At 35.2% G+C, this 19,623-nt stretch overlaps 1 protein-coding gene across 4 annotated transcripts in view; it reads left to right on the top strand.

Annotated features, from left to right (window-relative positions):
- Nucleotides 1–19,623, top strand: part of CACNA2D1 (calcium voltage-gated channel auxiliary subunit alpha2delta 1) — a 709,277-nt gene that overhangs the window by 670,011 nt on the left and 19,643 nt on the right. For 3 of the 4 annotated variants that reach the window (XM_047849277.1, XM_047849276.1, XM_047849275.1), the window contains 14 exons: nucleotides 398–495; nucleotides 3,507–3,594; nucleotides 4,695–4,757; nucleotides 5,353–5,456; nucleotides 6,312–6,398; nucleotides 7,779–7,846; nucleotides 8,226–8,264; nucleotides 10,181–10,252; nucleotides 11,508–11,660; nucleotides 11,744–11,796; nucleotides 13,325–13,380; nucleotides 13,686–13,815; nucleotides 15,769–15,878; nucleotides 16,918–17,000. In XM_047849277.1, the coding sequence (XP_047705233.1) occupies nucleotides 398–495; nucleotides 3,507–3,594; nucleotides 4,695–4,757; nucleotides 5,353–5,456; nucleotides 6,312–6,398; nucleotides 7,779–7,846; nucleotides 8,226–8,264; nucleotides 10,181–10,252; nucleotides 11,508–11,660; nucleotides 11,744–11,796; nucleotides 13,325–13,380; nucleotides 13,686–13,815; nucleotides 15,769–15,878; nucleotides 16,918–17,000 (1,204 nt within the window). Of the gene's footprint in view, nucleotides 1–397; nucleotides 500–3,506; nucleotides 3,595–4,694; nucleotides 4,758–5,352; nucleotides 5,457–6,311; nucleotides 6,399–7,778; nucleotides 7,847–8,225; nucleotides 8,265–10,180; nucleotides 10,253–11,507; nucleotides 11,661–11,743; nucleotides 11,797–13,324; nucleotides 13,381–13,685; nucleotides 13,816–15,768; nucleotides 15,879–16,917; nucleotides 17,001–19,623 lie in introns of those variants that run through there. The other variant, XM_047849278.1, reaches the window with a different exon arrangement.

Here is a 19,623-nt window from a genome sequence, read left to right as displayed (position 1 = left end):
GCAAATAGAAATTTGCCACTTTTGTTTACCAGGTTTTTTAAAGACAACAATTTCTCATAAAAATGTTAACATATAATGGGTTTCTTCTTGATATTTAGTGAATAATATTTTAAAATTTCTCAATTTCCATATGAAAACTCCAAATATACAACATAAACAAGAATAGTGGATTAAGAATGAAAGCTAACCTTTATTGAGCACCTATTGTTCATAGGGCGAGTCCTTAATAAATATTAGGTACACCACTCACCCTTTACTTAAGTCAAAGTATTGTTCAACAGGTTGCAGAGTCACTTAAGTAGTAAAAGAAAGTGTTTTCACTTCCTATAAAAGGCTGTGTACTTTTTAAAAAGTTGTGACTTTCACAGCTAATATCCTACAATATTTTGTTTTTCAGAGATTACTGCAATGACCTTAAGATATCAGATAATAACACCGAATTTCTTTTAAATTTCAATGAGTTTATTGACAGAAAAACGCCAAACAACCCATCCTGTAAGTATACACCCAATTTATAATAATTGGTTCACCATTGTTATATCCAGAGTAGTCAAATCTTGGTTCAGATCAGTGTGTTGGTATGCTGGTTTATTTATTTACTTTGTAAATTTTTAGTGGTAAAATGTAACAGTTTGGTCTTTTATGTATTAAAGAATGTTTCTTTCACTGTGAAGTAAAATCAAATTTTCAAAGCCAAGTATTAGATACCTGCAAATGTTTCAGTGTAAATAGGGCACCTTTACCCTTGATCCTTTCAAATTTAAGAAACTTAATTTTTATGATATTTTGAAAGTTTTTCATTGCATTTTTCTTGCCATATAGAGAAATACATACAGCATTTATAGATTTATCTCTCTCCTCCAATTTATATGAACAGCTTTAAGATGAAGAGAATAAAAACAAGGTATAAATATGTCAGTCAATGGTTTGTTTTCATCCTGACATTCTGTTTTGATCACCATTAACTTTATAGTGTAAAAAAAAAATGCTCTGTCATTTTTCACTTTATAAGTTAGAATAAATAAAAATGTTAACAATTAGTGTTTAACCAATACATTTCTTTCAGAGAAATTTACATCATTCGTAGTAGAAGACTTTTTAGAGATTAATGGTTTCTTAGCATTTAAAATCTTAACTGTGTTTTCCTCCTAAAAATATCCTGTAAAAAAAGTACTACCAGGAAAAGATGTACCGGAAATGGGAAATGAGAGGAAAATTAACTGCCTGGCAAAAATTACCTTAGTAAATATAATTTTTTTTAAAGAAAGGAACCATAACTGAGTTTTTTGTCCTTTCCTCCTTCTCCCTTCCCTCTCTTTCTTCTTTAAAATCTTTTTCCTTTCTATCAGAAAGGGTTAAACAAGGCACTTGCTCAGTTACAGGAAGTGAACTGAAGCGTCTCACAAATTAAAATTTATCTCCTAAAAAGAAGTAACTTCCCATCATCATCAACATTAGCTACCAGAGCAAGAATTAGCTGCTCTGAAAACCAGCCAGGGTAGAGAAGGTCTACACTGATCTGACCGAATAGGAGTGTTTCCAAATCTTTCTACTCCTTGTCAGCTCACTCTGAGTCAGAGCCTTTCCATTGGTATGGTTCTTGTTCTTTTCCTTTCAGTAAATAACAGGATTCCCAAGAAAGAACTGGTGTAATATTACTGAATATTCCTTTAATTGGATGCCTCTATGGGCACCTGGGTGGCTCAGTCTGTTAAGCATTTGACTCGATTTTGGCTCAGGTCGTGATCTCATGGTTCCTGAGTTCGAGCTCCACATTGGGCTCTGCACTATCAGTACAGAGTGAGATTCTCTCTCTGCCCCTCCCCTGCTCACGCTCTTTCTCTCTCAAAACAAATGAGTAAGCATTGAAAAATTAATAAAAATATAAATTGGTTGCCTCTAGCTCCTAGGCAAGTATAAATATGTTGAAACAAAAGTACTTTCAGTATCATAGTGCTAATATCCATATTGTCTCTTCTCCCGTGTCTTCATTTCACTTCATGTTTTTTTATCCACCTCCCCTATGATCCAATAGGATGCTTGTGGTACTTAGATAACCATGTGAAGTGTGAGATTTAATTATAAAAAGGTAATAGCTATAAAATTTATATTTTCCTCTGATAGTTTTACATACTACATTTTTCTCAATCATATTTTAGGTCATGTTATCAAGTAATATGTAAAACTAAAAGTATCAGTGATTGAAATCTCAGTGGCTTCCTTTAAAGGGGTTTGGGCGATTTTGATTGTGCTTATGGAAGTACTTAATCCGCCATTAAGATTAAAATTCTCACTGTTTATGTTCATTTATTACCTAAATGTTTATGCTGTAGAGTCTTTCAGCGTGTTTGTATCTCCTCCCCGGCTCCCGCTGTTTTGAACTATTCTAACAATGAGATTGTATGTGTATAAAATGGTAAAGCTCAGTACTGATAACCTGTTTATGTATTATATGCAGCAGGGGCCATATTTCAAGACACATTTTAAAATTATGGTATAATTAAAATATGAATGAAATTGTGAAATTGCTCGCAAGAGTGATTTATACCACAAGTTAGAATAATCGTTTCATTTCTTTTACCTAAAACGATTTGCAGCAATTAAATTGCATCATTCACTTTTCAAATGGACTGTTTGTGAAAATGATTAATTTTCTGACATAATATAATGAAAATAGTTCCTAAAACGAAGTCTAAACTGTGGATTGCACTGATCCTTTAAAACTGGAAGTTATATTAAATTTAAAAAATCAACTAAAATATTTTCCAGTCTACTCCTCACCTTTTACAGTAATAGATATTAAGTAAGACCACATATTCCTTACCTGGATAAAATAAAAATTTGTCATAAATGTGAAGTTTTAGTATGTGTAGGTTGTTCACAGTGTCATGGGCTTAAAACACAGGACCAAGAGAAAGGAAAGAAGGTGAAGTTTTTTTAAGAATATGTATTAATTGACCCCTGGTCATTGCCATCTGCCCTTTCATGACCTTTGAACTTGGGCTATTTTGTTCTCTGGTTATTCCAGAAATGACAGATTCCAAAAGCCAGCCTTGAAATAGTGCTGGTCCATGCTAAGTTATTCAGTTCTTTCACCAAAGCAAACGAAGAAAAAACTATATTATGTAGTTTTATATTTACATATAAAATTGTCCATCAATTATGATAGATTCGAATCGCCATACTAACCTATAAAAAAGAAGAGAGAGAGGAAGGTTATTTCCTTAATGTTTCTTGATTGACATACTTCACATATCTTTTTGAAAAAATTTACAAAATAATTTTCTTTTAGAATTGGCTTTTCTATTCTGGCCATAGCCTGAAAACTGTGAGGCAAGATGAACAACAAAAACATGCAGAAAATTAATATTGGATATGGTTGTTAATTCATAGAAATATTATCCACTCTAAATTGCTTTAACAAACAGAGAATATATTTGTTTCATTATTATCCTAATGAAAAAAACTATGTGGATGTAATTGAGGCTATCCTTTTTCTATATTAGGTAATACGGATTTGATTAATAGAGTCTTGCTGGATGCAGGCTTTACAAATGAACTTGTCCAAAATTACTGGAGTAAGCAGAAAAACATGTAAGTATTTGTTCCTATTAATATATATATATATGCATATATTATATATATATATATATATATATATATATATATATATATATATATCTCCTGCATTTCAATTTAGCTTTTCTCTGAGAAATTTTTGGAAACTAGGGCTCATCAATTTAAATTTTACAAATTTAATAACAATTTCATCTTGGAATTGTTGACAGCTTGTATTTCCAGTGTTGGGTATGTGTCAGGACTAACATCTACATCTGCCAGTACTTATCTTTCCACACTTACACACTGCAGTGGGAACAAACCAAATTTAAAAAGGCTGAATTTCCATGTTTGTGATTAAATAGGGATGCTAGTCAAGTGGCCTTTTAATAACACTACTATTCACCCAGTCAACAAACTGAGAAATCTGATTGTGATGCTCATTTACAGTCTCTCCTCTACCCCATGTCCAGTCAGTCACCAAATGCTAAATAGCTCTTCTGGCAATGTTGTCCTGTCTTCTTCATAGCCAAATTCATAATGTCCAATTTCTGAGAAATTACAGCACTGCTTATATTCAGTCTATACTCAGGGCCTCCGATTCCTCTACCCACACCCCCTATTCCGTCCTCCATAGAACGCACCCCTGCCAGCCTTCCTCTTAATGCAGCTCCAGTTTCAGGATAAAGGTGAAGCTCTCCAGCATGGATTTCAAGATTATTCATGAGCTGACCCTTCTTAAGAAGCTTGTCCTTGAAACTTTACTATCTGTTGCTTCTCACCTTGCCTTCTGTTTTTATAACACCAAATACTTAACATTCTTCACTAGCTTTCCTGTAACGTAGTCTTGGCTCCACATGTAAGATCTTCCTGCTGTCTCTGTCATCTCTGCTAATTCCATCTTCCAAACGCAGCTGTATTGGTCTTTACTATGAAGTGACCTCGTTAAGCATCCTCCCTTTATTTCTTAGATATTTGCAACATTAAAGCATAGTTTGCATGCACTGATGTATTTACTTTGTCTTCCTTTTTGTTAGGAACTCATTTTATTTCTCTTTGTGTCATCAACACCTAAATTATTATCTTATGGAGACCAAGTGAAATAAAAAATTGCCTTCTTCTGTCTTCTGTTTTAGCAAGGGAGTGAAAGCACGGTTCGTTGTGACTGATGGTGGGATTACCAGAGTTTATCCCAAGGAGTAAGTTCAAATAACATCTGTAGAAATCAGTACGTTACACGACTACTCTGAGGATGTGCACATTATAAGGAAGCCATTCTGTAGAGAAACTGATTATTAAAATGGAGTCATTTAACATTTCTTACATTATTAAAATACCCTACTTCTTTAAAAATGCTATTATATGATTATTCAGTGATCCTTTTGGATATTTATTCCAAAATCTAAGACACAGTAAAAGAGATTTTTTTTCTATTCATACACGCTGAACGTAAAGTTTATAGCCTATTGGCAATATTTTCATAGCACCTCATTGTTTTCACTGTTCTTCAATGGATCTTATCTCTGTCTCCAAAATAGTCTGTCACCTAGGGTGGGGAGGCCTATTACTATTAATGGACCTATTAAGTGACTTGTACGTCATCACCTGGATAGTAAAACTGCAGAGTAAAACCAAGAGCTTTTTCTGACCCTTGTTATCTGTTCTATGGTGATTTATTGCTTATTAATGAGTATCATTAGATGTAGACATATCTGTAAAATTCTGTGATGTTCACAGAAAAGTAGGTTATCAGGCAGATTCAAGAATAAAAATGATGAGCCATTTCCTCTTTAGGGCTGGAGAAAACTGGCAAGAAAATCCAGAAACATACGAGGATAGCTTCTATAAAAGGAGTCTCGATAATGACAACTATGTTTTTACTGCTCCCTACTTTAACAGTAAGTATTACTCAGAATTCAGCCATTCTCAATTTCCTTTTTTTTAGATAAATTATTACTTCCTGCTTTCCCCAATAACCATAATTGCTCAGAACAGCCCTTATTAAGTGTATGGTATACGTGTGACATTGGAAGCACAGAAGCTTCCATTTAGTTGAGGTAAAATGCACACACAGGAAACAGTCATCCAGTAATGTAGAGATAGCATATCAACAGGTATGCATAATGCATAGAAACATATGTAGATAATCCCTCATTTCACAAACTGCAAATCTATTAAAGAACGTGTAATGAGTTTTAAAGACATCATCAATCAGTTTAGTCAGTTTTAGTTAAATATATTATTTATGAAAATTATCAATAGGCCACATTTTAAACTGTCTTATTGGATTCTTTCCCAAAACCTTTCTAATTTAATCCCTGGGCTTCTCTGGGGGTAGGTGTTATTCAGCCTCATTTTTACAAAAGGGGAAACCAAAGTTCAGAGAATTTTGGCATCTTGTCCAGGGACTTACGTCTAAAATGCAAAGACTGTTTGGGGTTCTAAGATCAATCTTTCCACCTCAGCAGCCTCTCCACTCAGTTAGCAAATGTCACGAAGCAGCGATTTGGCCTGCGTCCATTATGTTGTGGACATGGATGCAGCCAAGCTGAATAATTCACATCCCACGGACACTCCAATGGGTCTGGTCAGTAGAGGAAGATGAGAGACGACAACCCACCTCCTCATTACTTATCTACACTAGAATACTTAAGCAAAACACCGTCCACCTATCCCTCTTAAGAGAAATTCACTATTTGACTTATCTAGACAGGCCTGTGTTCCTTTTCTGTTGTTGCCTTCTTCTTTTTCAGAAAGCGGACCTGGTGCTTATGAATCAGGCATTATGGTAAGCAAAGCTGTGGAAATCTATATCCAAGGAAAGCTTCTTAAACCTGCAGGTAAGCGTGTATATGGTATATGGACATGGCCAAAATTAAATGTGACCAAATATTTCTATTAAAATCTGGCAGTACTTACCAGGAAGGCCATCAGGAACCTTTAAGCAAAATAAAGTCAAAGACAGATACACAAAGTTTTGAAAATAAAATACAATGATGTAGGAGATTGGGGAAAAAGAGAACAGATACTATATAGAGGTGAGGGATTTCCTAGATGTGTATGTGTATACACTGCTGCTCAAATTAATGGAGTCAAATCAAAATTCTACATGCCAGATTGATCCAGCATTTCCACTCGGTAAGTCTGTCCTAGAAGATACTTTGAAATACACGAAAGGATACGTGTCCAAGGGTGTGAATATTTGTAGTAAGTTAAACATGAAGAGTTAAGTTTCCATCCTCTAAGGAAAAGATAAATAAGTTATAGCATATATATACCATGTGCCTGATAAAATGAATTAGGTAAGAACCTTTATATATATATAAAATTACAATAAAATGGAAAAATGATTTTTTTTGCCAAAATAAAATCAAGTAAGCAAACAAAACAAATCATAAAACTGAACATCAATGGGAAATGCAAGTAGGCCGGATTATGTGGATGCCATCTAGTAGAAGCATTGTTTTTTTTTTTTTTTTTTATCATTGTATGATTCGGTATTTGAATGTGTAAGAGAGTATACATTAGACCAGATTGAGAAGGTAGATAGATCACCTTCCTGTTCCTGAGGGCTGTTTTACCCCTCAGTAATTCAACTAGATATTACCTCCACACTAACTCATTGACTGTTTCCTTCATTCACTCAGTGGCTCATTTATTCACTCACCCTCCCACCCACCTATCTGTCTATTGGACATATATTTCTCAAGCACATGATGCACGCATTGGTGGGGCTAGCGAAGCCTCTTAAAACATTCCACCTGAGTGACCTCCCGTTACAAGACTATGCGTGACACTACCACCTTTTTTTTCCCCTTTAGCTTATTGTATATATGAGTTAATTGGTGAGGTGATTGCCAACGAGTAAAGTATGTTGTGAATATAAATGAAAGTTATTTAATAGTTTAAGAGCGGTTAGCAGTCTCTTTAAATGAAAACCCAAAGAAATAAAATCTCTGTAATAAACATTACATTCAACCCAAAATTTAATGCTACTTTCTACACTACATAAATTATCATATAGCAAATATTATATGGACATCAAAACTGCAACCTTTTCAATGAAGTCCGCTTTTCAACGTATAGCTGAAATTAATTTAATTCCAAGAAATTTAAATTTGCTCAGAAATATTCAAATGTAAGAGGAAAAGTAGATAACTAAGAATCACAGCCACGCTTTTTCTATGTATGTGTCAATTCTTCTTTACATCATTTTTCAGTTGTTGGGATTAAAATTGATGTAAATTCTTGGATAGAGAATTTCACCAAAACATCAATCAGGGATCCGGTAAGATATATATATATTTCCTAACGTTTATGCTACACTCCATGTCAAATGTAAATAAGAAAAGTCAAAGTAAAGTCTTGTCAATGTATAATTTTCAGTGCTACTAAATTAAGAAGAACTATGAATTAATATTTTTGGAAAGACTTTTTTAAATTAGGAGGAAAAATATTTTGATATAATTTGAAATATTAGCTTAGATAGCTCTTAATATTTTACAAATATGAAGCTATTGCTTTTTTTATGATGGGATAGACTGTCATTTAATCTTACTTTGATACTAGATAAATTATTCTCAGATTCCTAACATGATAATAATGTGTCATGGAAATCCTTTTTTCTATTAAAATTGTGTGGGGTTAATTGTATTTTTGTCTTTCAGTGTGCTGGTCCAGTTTGTGACTGCAAAAGAAACAGTGATGTAAGAAAATTTTTAAAATTTTAACTGTAATTTTTTGTTACTCTTGTTAAGACTTTAATCATAAAGTCATTGATGAAAGTCATTTGATATAGGAATTTTTCATTAAATGCTAAAAAATATTTTATGAAATTTTGAACTAATTTATAGGTAAGGAGTTGAATAAATTCTTTTAATTCCTAACCATTAAAAATATTCACATATTAAGGGAAAGTATTTTAAAAAGCCTGTTTCAGTATGAAGTGTACTCAATGTCAATTGTGTTAGATAGTTTTCTAAGTATCTTTAGCTCTGTTCCTGAGTGGGAAGTTTCTAACTAAAGTGGCCTTACTGGTTATCAAGGAAATCTTTCCTGTCCTTTATAGTTTCTCTGAATTTGTTCACACAGTATTCATAGTGACAAGAAAACTTTTTGAGTTCAATTTTGCCATTATTATTATTTTTTTATCAAATTCCACTTACATGGATTGGATTTTACATTGTCTCCTGTTACTTCTATTTCATTATGACATTTCTTTGTTCAAACGTTAAATATGTTCAGGCCGCCTGGGTGGCTCAGTTAGTTAAGTGCCTGACTTTGGCTCAGGGCACGATCTCATGGCTTGTGAGTTCAAGCCCCGCGTCGGGCTCTGTGCTGACAGCCCCGAGCCTGGAACCTGCTTCAGATTTTGTCTCTCCCTCTCTCTCTGCCCCTCCCCCACTCATGCTCCATCTCTCTCTGTCTCAAAAATAAATAAAACAAATTTTTTACACGTTAAATATGTTGAAACCTGCTTTGGATTTTGTCTCTCCCTCTCTCTCTGCCTCTCAAAAATAAGTAATTTTTTTTTAAATGTTAAGTATGTTCTAAGAATGATACTACATAAAGTATTCCCAGAATACAAAGGATGAATTCCACTATTTGCTTCCCATCTTCTTATGTGTATGTGTTTATTTCCAAGGCAAACAGTGGGCTCACATCATCTTATTTCTAGTCATGTGAAATTATAAGCCAGCAATGTTATTTTTTATACTCTCTCCATTTTACATAGACTTTGTAAATAGAGACTATAAAGACTGTTTTGAGAGTCGAGGTTTTAGCAAGTTGCTTCCACATGTCCCCAACTCTGAGAACAATGTTTTTAATTGTCATTTTATACAATAAAAATTACTAAACTGATCCATGCATTTAAACATGATACAAACCAGGTGGGAATTGATTTGTGTCATGATCTTTTTTTGTTTTGTTTTCTGCTTCTATATTTCAAATTATTCAACTAATTTTGATTGAAAATATGAAGTAGTTGTAAATATCCTTATGCTGCATGCTTTTTAATTTAGTCTGAAGCATGGTGACTACAATGCATTTTTAAAGGTATCTTTTTTGTCAAAATATTAAGTGTGTTTTTACATATTATTATTTTGGCTTATCCAATTTCCTGGATCATTTAGATGACCAAATGGCAAAAAGGTTATTTCTGATTTGACCTTCTGATTTGTTCAGACTCAGTTGACAGTTTTAACTAAATGGGTAGTGGTGCAGTATGAAACCCTGAGAATTTGAATCTGTGCGTGTCCTTAATTTATTTCATCAGAATCTCTGGAGCATGTATCTTTAAGTTGAAGTTTTTTCCTATTTTTGTTGTTGTAACTATCTACTGGGGCTCCTGGGTGGGTCAGTCCCTTGAGCGTCTGACTCTTGATTTCAGCTCAGGTCATGATCCCAGGGTCATGGAATCGAGCCCTGTGTTGGGCTCCACATTGACAGCAGGGAGACTGCTTGGGATTCTCTCTGTCCCTCTCCCTCTGCTCCTCCCTTGTGCATACATGTATGTTCTTTCTAAATATATATATAAAATCATCTATCTAACGTAAGGTACTGATAATGAAGCCTCCTAACCTTCCTCAAATTGTGTTCATTGTTATTTTTATTTTTGTAGGTAATGGATTGTGTGATTCTAGATGATGGTGGGTTTCTTCTGATGGCAAATCATGATGATTATACTAACCAGGTAGGTACCACAGTGGGACAAAGTACAGTTTCCAAAGTGCGTTTCCCTAATCGGCATTACAAAAGTCCTTCAAACCGTTATAGAAATTAATGAGTTCTTATATTTCTGTCATAAAATAAATTTTTAAATGCTAAATATAATATAAACCATTAATGAATACATTCTAAATAGTTTCCTGATATTAGTTGAATTTCCTTTCTAGTCATAACAGTTACTATTAAAACATGTAGTGGGGCGCCTGGGTGGCGCAGTCGGTTAAGCGTCCGACTTCAGCCAGGTCACGATCTCGCGGTCCATGAGTTCGAGCCCCGCGTCGGGCTCTGGGCTGATGGCTCAGAGCTTGGACCCTGTTTCCGATTCTGTGTCTCCCTCTCTCTCTGCCCCTCCCCCGTTCATGCTCTGTCTCTCTCTGTCCCAAAAATAAATAAACGTTGAAAAAACATGTAGTTATTATTGTCGATCTCTCAGAAATTGAGAAAATGTTTGCATATTAAATATTTATTAATTAGTAATATCTAACTTAATACATGGCTGCTTTGAACTGATGAAGTTTCTATTCCCAAATTTGCAAGTTGGCAGCACATAGGCTATTTGGCTCAAATGGGATTTTAAGCAAATTAGAATTTGTTGCCAATTAATTTCATTTCCCAATCGACATTTCTGGTTTCTCTTTAAAAAGAAAGGATCTTGGGGTGCCTGGGTAGCTCAGTCTGTTAAGAGTCCAACTCTTGCTTTTGGCTCAGGTTATCATCTCATAGTTGGTGAGACTGGGCTCTGCGCTAACAGCATGGAGACTGCTTGCAATTCTGTCTCTCTCTGTCAAAGTAAATAAACTTCTAGGAACAGAAAAGATAAAATTGGTCAACACTGAGCTTTTTCTTAACTGGCCGTGTTTATGGACTTCAGTTGATGAGCCTCAGGTTTGCTCCTAGGTTCCTATTCTTTCTCTAATATCACCCATTTCTCTCCGTCACGCTGCTCTCCTCTTCCCCACAAGGAATTCACTTGTGATCTTAATGCTTAGTTAACTGTGTGTATTCCTTCCACATGCATCACACCAAGCCACGGAGCAAATGCGAACCCCTAACTAAGCTCTTCTCACTTCTTTCGGAATATCCCGTGCAGCTTCATTGCTTTGGTTTTTAAGCTCCAGTAGTTGTAGTTGCTAGTTTGTCTTACTTCTTTTCGTCGCAGAGGTCGGGGTGTTAACATGTGGAGTGAATTTGAAACTTGATTCTTTTGTCCTCTGTTCCAGATTGGAAGATTTTTTGGAGAGATTGATCCAAGTCTGATGCGACACCTGGTTAATATATCGGTTTATGCTTTCAACAAATCTTACGATTATCAGTCAGTGTGTGAACCTGGTGCTGCACCGAAACAAGGAGCAGGGCATCGCTCGGCATACGTGGTCAGTAATTTCCACCTCGTCCATGCCTCTCGCAGGAACACTCAGTGTCGATTAACATAACGACTTTTTCATTATTTTTATAGCCATCAATAGCCGACATATTACACATTGGCTGGTGGGCCACTGCAGCTGCCTGGTAAGTCACAATTGTGTTTTTACTGGTAATGAGAAAGAGGCGGTGAAATAGTAAAGAATTTGAGGACAGTCCAGATTTTGTGACACGCGAATAATTGTTATGGAAACTACTCTGTTTGCTTCCTAAATGACATACTGGTAGTTTTCACAAAATGATCAATTTAACACTGTTACTGTCACTTGGTTTTTCATATGAAAACAATATGCTCATGCAGACTTCAGCCTCTTCAAGATCTGTTGAAACTTTATACCCAATTCCTTAAGTTTTAGGTGTATCAATCTATTAAGGGTTTCAGTTAATTGCCTTCAGTATCCAAATTAGATGTCTCCGTCATCAAATTCAAAGCATCATGACTTATCTTTTCAGCTCTTTCCTATTCCAACAGAGGCTGGCAGAGTTTTAGAGGCATCATGTTGCTGAAATGGATCTAATTCTCTCTTTTTACTAACTTAACCTCCCTACCTCCTTCAACACCTCACCTACACCCTACAACCTATGAAAACAATACATTTGAACTGTTTAAGGCACTGTGGAAAGTCTGTAAGATCAAATGCATCATTGTTGGGCTCTGGTCAGTCAAGTAACTCAACCTCCTTTTGTGTCTGGGATCCCTCGTCTTCCTTCTTTCCCTTCTTTTTTATCATTGCCCAAGCCTTATGCCTTGTAGATTAAACTTTAACGTTCGTTTGATGGTGAGGCTTTCCCAGCAAAAATCATATCAGTCTACCAGTTTATGAAAGTAAGAAAGATTTTAGATTAAAAATCCTATTTTTGGTGAAAAATGGCACTTTCTATTGTGATAGTGATATTTAAATATTAATTCACTCAGGTTTTTTAAATCTCAAAGTAATCCTCATTACTTTATGGTTGGCTTTATGCTATTTTCTGGCCAGAATTTACCTCCTTCACCCCCCCTTTTTATTTTTTTCCTGAATTCAATTCCAGATGATTCTATACTAAGATTTGGTTCAAATGTCATTTATTGGAAAAACTGAAATGTGCTAAGTGTCCTATATTTAACAGGTATATATTTTAGTTCATGAATGTCACGTTATGTATTCACAGATACAGTCTATATTGTAAAGTAAATGGTTTGCAAACCCATGGCACAAAATCATTTTTGTTTGATCTTTTGCTTTATTCCACCATAGAGTTCTAAAACTAAAATAGGCACCCCTGAATGAGAAAACTATGGCATGAAATATTGACACTTTTCCTAGGTACCACTTTCCATGATCTCATTTCTTGTTAGGCCTCTTCACACTTAAGTGGTCCCTCACTCGGTCCTTAACATGTCTGACTTTGCAACTTCTTTTGCAGAAATAAATGTACGGTGTTTTGTAAAGTTTAAGAAATAATTATATAAAAATACTCCTCAACTTTCTATTGGCAAGGTCTCAACTTTTTCCAAGCAGATGAGGAAGAAATGTGTGTGTATGTACCTGCAAGATTATTCGGGTTTTTAGTGCATTATTTGTAAAGGAAATATGTAGATTTTTGTCAATAATAATTTGTATTTGCAATTTAGGTCTATTCTACAGCAGTTTCTCCTGAGTTTGACCTTTCCACGACTTCTTGAGGCAGGTATGTAGTTACTCAGCTATTGTCCTAATAAAATTTTGTTTGGGGATGTGTTGAGTTCCCCTGACCCAAGGATCTGGAGACTTTTTTATGTCATGTGGGCCTCTATTTTGTAACTCTTATCTGTTGGATTCATTGCTTCTCTTGACATTTAATGGGTGCCTATGAGGGACTGCCACTACGTCAGACAACAATAAATAAGCCGAGCAGGGGGCCTGCCCTTAATACATGCGCTTTGCTCCACGGAAATGAAGGCTCTTGACATTGACTGTAGCGTCCCCTCCTGGTGATCTTTGTTTTTTCCACAGTTGAGATGGAAGATGATGACTTTACAGCCTCTCTGTCAAAGCAGAGCTGCATTACTGAACAGACCCAGTATTTCTTCGATAATGATAGTAAATCATTCAGTGGTGTGTTAGACTGTGGAAACTGTTCCAGGTAATTTGTTTCTTCCTTTTAGGGATAGTCTGATTTCACTAAGAAACTGTTATTTTTCTGTAATGATTATAAAGGCGAATACAGAGACTGTTATTAGAGTGTGAGAGAGACATGAGTAACTATTTACAGTTGGAAATAGATCTTTAGTTTTGCTGAATGTTGTTTTTTTAATTTACATTCTTTAGGATTGATCCTAACTGGTAAGTGGTAATCCTTTTGACTATAATAATAGGGTGAATGAAATTCTACCTACTTTTAGGCAGAACAAAGAGAAATGTGGTTATATTTTAATGTCTTTTTGTCTAAAAAGAGAACCCCTTTAAAAGTTTTTCTAAAGTTGTAGAACAATATGAACTGTAGTAAGATTAGAATTAATCGTCATTTTGAGTAAGTCTAAGCTAAATACAGGATTTCATTTTACATTTACTTACTAAATAGGTGTATACAAAGATAGTCTAGGGAGGGACGTGTTTTACTTCTACTCTTCACTGAAATTTAGAATTGCATGTATTTTTGAATTGAAACTAAAAGAACTAAGAGAAAATATCACTTCCTAAAATCAAAGCTAAGGTGAGTCACTAGCAGACATAAACATGTTTAGCCATTTTTGGAAGAGATTGAGAATTTAATTTGGCTAGAAGGGATAGAAGAAAAAGCCAAGGTGGGCCTTTTCAAAGTCATGAGAGAGAGTGATAATCCATGTCATAGGATCCCGGAGAATGGGGGGGGGGGGAGAGGCATTTTGTTTTTAGTGAAGGAGGGCAGGTTATTCTCGAAGAAATGTTCATCTAGGAAAGAGGAAATGTGAGGAGGTGAGGATATCTGAGCATGTGAAAGGGCTGGAAGAGTTGCTAAGAGATCCAGACTTTTCTAACAGAGAACTGTTTTCTGGAAGGAGTTAAATGAAACTAGTGTGAATTTTTAACAGACCTCGTCCGTATGACTTTATGATTTACTTTAGCAAACCTCTGTGTCGTAGCAAGACAGTCTATCCACTTTAGCAAACAGTTTAGTAATCCTTTGGCCTTTGATTAATAGATGTCATTGATGGCAATCTGTGCTTTAAAAATTGACTACAAATCTTTACAATTTAAAGTAATCAGGATATTAAGTTGAATCATGGTTGATTTTGATTGGCTTTATCCTTGTGCCCCAAGTTCAATGGAGAAAAAGAAAATAATCATTTTCTTTTTAAAATACATCATCATAAAGAAATTAATCTTCAGTGACAGATTAACATTTCTATTCGTGGTTGCTAACGGTGGCAGAAGCTGTTTAAGACATGCAAAAAATACTGCATGGCATTTCAATCCCTTATTCTGTCTGTATCTGTGTTATCCAGTTCAGTACTTACCAACCACTGGTGGCTGTTTCAATTATAACTAATAATACACATTAGTGCCTCAGCCACATTAGTCACATTTCAAATACTCAATAGCCTAGTGTGGTCATATTTACCATATTCGAGAAAGCAGAAAACATTTCCATCTTCACAGTAGTTTGGTGAACAGCACTAGTCTAGATTTACTTTGCCATTGGCTTGGGCAAGATGCTTAGTGCGGGCTCCAAAGCTTTTAATGTGTAAAATAAGGTAATTTTGTTGATTTTCAGTAATAAATACCACAGTTCCTTAAGCATGTCAAATAAAACCTTTATTCTACGGGTTGCAACAACTCAGCAGTGCTTATTTTGCATTGAAAAACAAAGGTGACACCTAAAACATGTGTTGCAATTTTCTAGTATCGAGAGAGGTAATACACTGTGCATGCTAATAAATAAAACATGGTGATGTTTTCCTTCTACGTATTCTCATTTTGTTTTACTCTTTATGTGGGTGATGCTTTGTGTTTCAACATGTCATATTATATGTAAGAACCTTTGAAAGATTTTAATTTTTGCCCAAAAGAAAAAAATGCTCATTTTCTGTGATTTTTATGACTATTTCTTTTGCAGAATCTTTCACGTAGAAAAACTTATGAACACCAACTTAATATTCATTATGGTTGAGAGCAAAGGGACTTGTCCCTGTGACACACGACTGCTCATACAAGCAGAGCAGACTTGTATCCTTTGACATCAGAAATCCTTGGAATCAAACGCGGTCTTAAAGTAATGCTTCTTTAACCTCGTCACACTGATAATGCTCATCAAGAGAATAACATCCATCACACAGCATGCCGTGATTACCTCACACAGGCAGAATGAACCTCTCATGCAAAATGTGGTTCGAATGTATAGACTAATGATGCCACCCAGGCACCAAGAGGATATGAACAGTTTCTTGCTCATATCATGAGGCTTTGTGGAGGAGGCAGTGCAGGTTTGCAGGTAGATCTGGACATTTCGGCTTGCATGCAGGCAGGGGCAGCTGGCTTGGGAATTTATGGCCATTAGGGAGTAGTGCTGGGTTTTTGCTAGCTGGGACTTGTGTGGCTGGAGAGCTGTCAACATTCCATAGTCAAAAAATGGAGTTGAATATGGTGTACATCTACGCTGAAATATTATTCAGCCTTAAAAAAGAAGGAAGTCCCGTCGTTTGCTGTATCTGCAGTGGCCGTTAACACCAAACTGCTTATGCTTATAAATATGCTAAATGACAGCCCAGTGACTGTTAAAGCATTGTAGACCAGACCACCTGTCCCTTTTTCATTTATTCATGTTGTTTCGGGGGGGGGGGGGGGAGCAGGAATAGTCCCAGCTGTGTTTGAAATTGGGGTTTATTGTTACCAATAAGTTTATATTTCTGTCTTGCTACATAGGAGCACCCTTGTGCTCCCTTGTGTTGGTTCACATGTATGGCTCCATCTTATTTGCTCATTTCAGCCACTTCTATCTTTACAGGTAACTGTTGAGTAATTGCATCTGCCAAGGGCCACACCGTGTAGAGTAAAAATAAAAACCACAGTGATCTCTTCATATAGCCACTAGTGTGACAAAAGAATTTATGTGGTGGTTTACTTCCTTAAATCCCTAAGTACTTGAACTAGTCGTGTGGGACTAGACTAATGGCATAGGTGTCTGTTCCTTGCTTTTGGAAATATTTTTTTTTTTAATTGTGTGGAAAGAACAAGTAATTTCGTATTCCTTAACAAGTTTCTTTAGCTGATGGTCCAGATCCTTGTGATATGGTTAAACAACCCAGATACCGAAAAGGACCCGATGTCTGCTTTGATAACAATGTCTTGGTAAGACCAAAGGTTTATTGTATTAAAATATTCTATCTCAGTAGTCATTGTCTTCAGGAACTTAAGGCAACAAATTACATTTTTAACTCAAACATGATGTCTTAATCATAGTGTTTCTCATTAACATGATGTACTTGCTGGTAGATAGATTTTTCATTTCAATACTGTTCATGGTTAGTGTAAGCTCAACAGTTGCTTCTTCTATCTGTCCTTCCAACAGAAACTGTACTTTCAAACACAATTCCCATCAGTTTACTAACAATCCTAGGTCACCAATCAGATGATTTGAAACATTTTCTCATCAATAGTAATTACAGTAAATGATATTTATGATGTGATTTGCCTCCCTTCATTGATACTCCAATCTTTAAGATACAAAATTTATTTTTACGTGTTTCTTTAGTCTTTATTTGGTATGTTTAAAAATTTGTGACATAGTTTCCTGATATTTTGTAATTCTCCTTCTTTTTTTTTTTTAACATGGCTCCTGACTCTGTCATAGATTTGTATTATTTCTCTTAATTGCATTTTTACCTTGCGTGTATTAGACCAGGTCAGTTACAGAGGGCTAAGTTCATAAAATTTTGCAAAACATCTTATGTCATGTAAAGATGATTGCTGCTTTTCCTATAGGTCAGCTGTCTTCCTCCAAGAAACAATCTTCTGACATACTATGCATGTAATCAGCTTTATGTTTTTAAAACCATTTTAATTAAGAAACTTGATTCTCAAATGTAAAGGCCACACCACAATTCTGCCTAATGTGAAAAACGAATTTTAAATACAACATTTCTCAATTCTGCCTCTTCAAGGTGTGCCTTTGCATTAAGTGGCTTGCATACTCCAATGAGCATACAAACTGAGAGCATAATCATCTTAGGAATTGTTTATTCCCAAAAAATGTCAGATCACCTATTAATGTACGTTTATAGAGGTTGTAATTTATTTAGAATAGACTTGTCTACTATGTACTTATGTACTTAAATACACAGAAAAAAGGAATTTTCATAAATATTATCCAGTTAGCTATGATTAGAAGAGGAACAAAAAATAAGTAAAATCAGTAATGAGGAATAAGACTTAAAAAGCAAGAGGTGTTAGCCAGGAAACCCCCGTTATCTCTGCAAGGACTACTGATCATTCCTCTTTGATGGAGAAAGTGATTCCAAGTGGCAGCTAGTTGTTCTTCTCCATTTTATCTGGTTAGACTTCAACACAAATCCAGATATGAGGCCTTTTGTTGTTCAATCTACTCTATTTTCAGGAGTTTGACCCTGTCAAATCATTCCCTTAAGAATGAATGCGGGCCCAAGGATAGTGGTGCTCATTAGGGGAAACTTCACTCATCAACCACTGGTCACCAAAGCCTAAGATTAAATTCACTCAAATCAACTTCAAAGATCACATAAAAACACTATTACCCAAAATGTTTTCAACCTAGGAGACTCTATGTTTTCATCAAGGCGCGAGAAAGATTGGACTGAGACAAATTTTCAGTAATTCAAGTTCCTGTGAATTATACATCCTACTGTGTGTGAAAGTACAGCTCTTGCTCAGTAGCTTAACTTGCTAATAATGTCTTGTGTTCCTTTAGCAGTGAAATGTTTTGGTAATGCTTATTTGCAATGGTCATTGTGACCCTGCTCTGGATGGAGGCTCACATAAACTGCTAACTGCCAGCAAACTGCATGAAATCTCATCTTGTATGTCTTCTTTTCTGTGTTTTCTTTCCTTTTCCTGTACTTGCTACTTTGCCCGTTATTAATAGGATCAACTTATGTGCACAACGAGTCGTGCCTGTACCATGATGTCAGCTCCTATCTCCATTTTACTGCAAGTTTTCATGTGGTGTGGATGGTCAGTCACTTTCTCTAATTTTTCTTTTTGTGTGTGTTTGGCTTGAAATTTTAATAAATAATCCATGTCCCTAAATTCATTATAATAAATATCCTGAAAGCAGGTTTTTAAAATTCCAGTACTAATATTGTTTTGTAAATAGCTGAATTCAAATATGGCTTAAGTTTCTAATCCCAAACTCGGCATATCCTTTTCCTATGTTTATTTAAAAATCAGTATTTTCTTATAAGGTTTTGTATAAAGATTAAATCAGTACGGGAAAAATTTTATGTTTCTTGATGTCTAGCTTTTTACTAAAGAAAAATACCCTGAGGACGATTATTAGAGCTGGTCATCTCAATTTTCAAAAGATGCTGACATTAAATTAATGAGCCATTTCATTTTTATCAAACATTATTTTCTAAGTCAATAATTCTATGCTTTCCTTTCTTTTTAAAACAAATATGACTTAATCAACTTTTTATATTTTTTACTTCCACAATATTGATGCTATTAAAATATTTTAGTACAAGTGCTTCCAATTTCTAAGTTCATTTTACTTAGAATGACTTACAGTATCTAGGCTAAAATTATCACTCATTAACCTGTGACCAATTTCTGAATTATATTATTAGTATGACTGCATAGATGTTGTAGGCCCCAAGCTTGTGTTCATGGTTTCACTTACAGCTTTGCAGTTTCTTCTCTGATGCTCTGGGATCCTCATGGTTAGTGTTACTAGAGCAACTTTGATGGCGTTCTTTCTTCACTGCTCTCCAGGTATTCG

Source organism: Prionailurus viverrinus, chromosome A2 (assembly GCF_022837055.1).
Source record: "Prionailurus viverrinus isolate Anna chromosome A2, UM_Priviv_1.0, whole genome shotgun sequence".
NCBI lineage: Eukaryota > Metazoa > Chordata > Mammalia > Carnivora > Felidae > Prionailurus > Prionailurus viverrinus.
The sequence above is the reverse complement of the archived record's forward strand: the minus strand, read 5'-3'. Positions and strand labels throughout refer to the sequence as shown.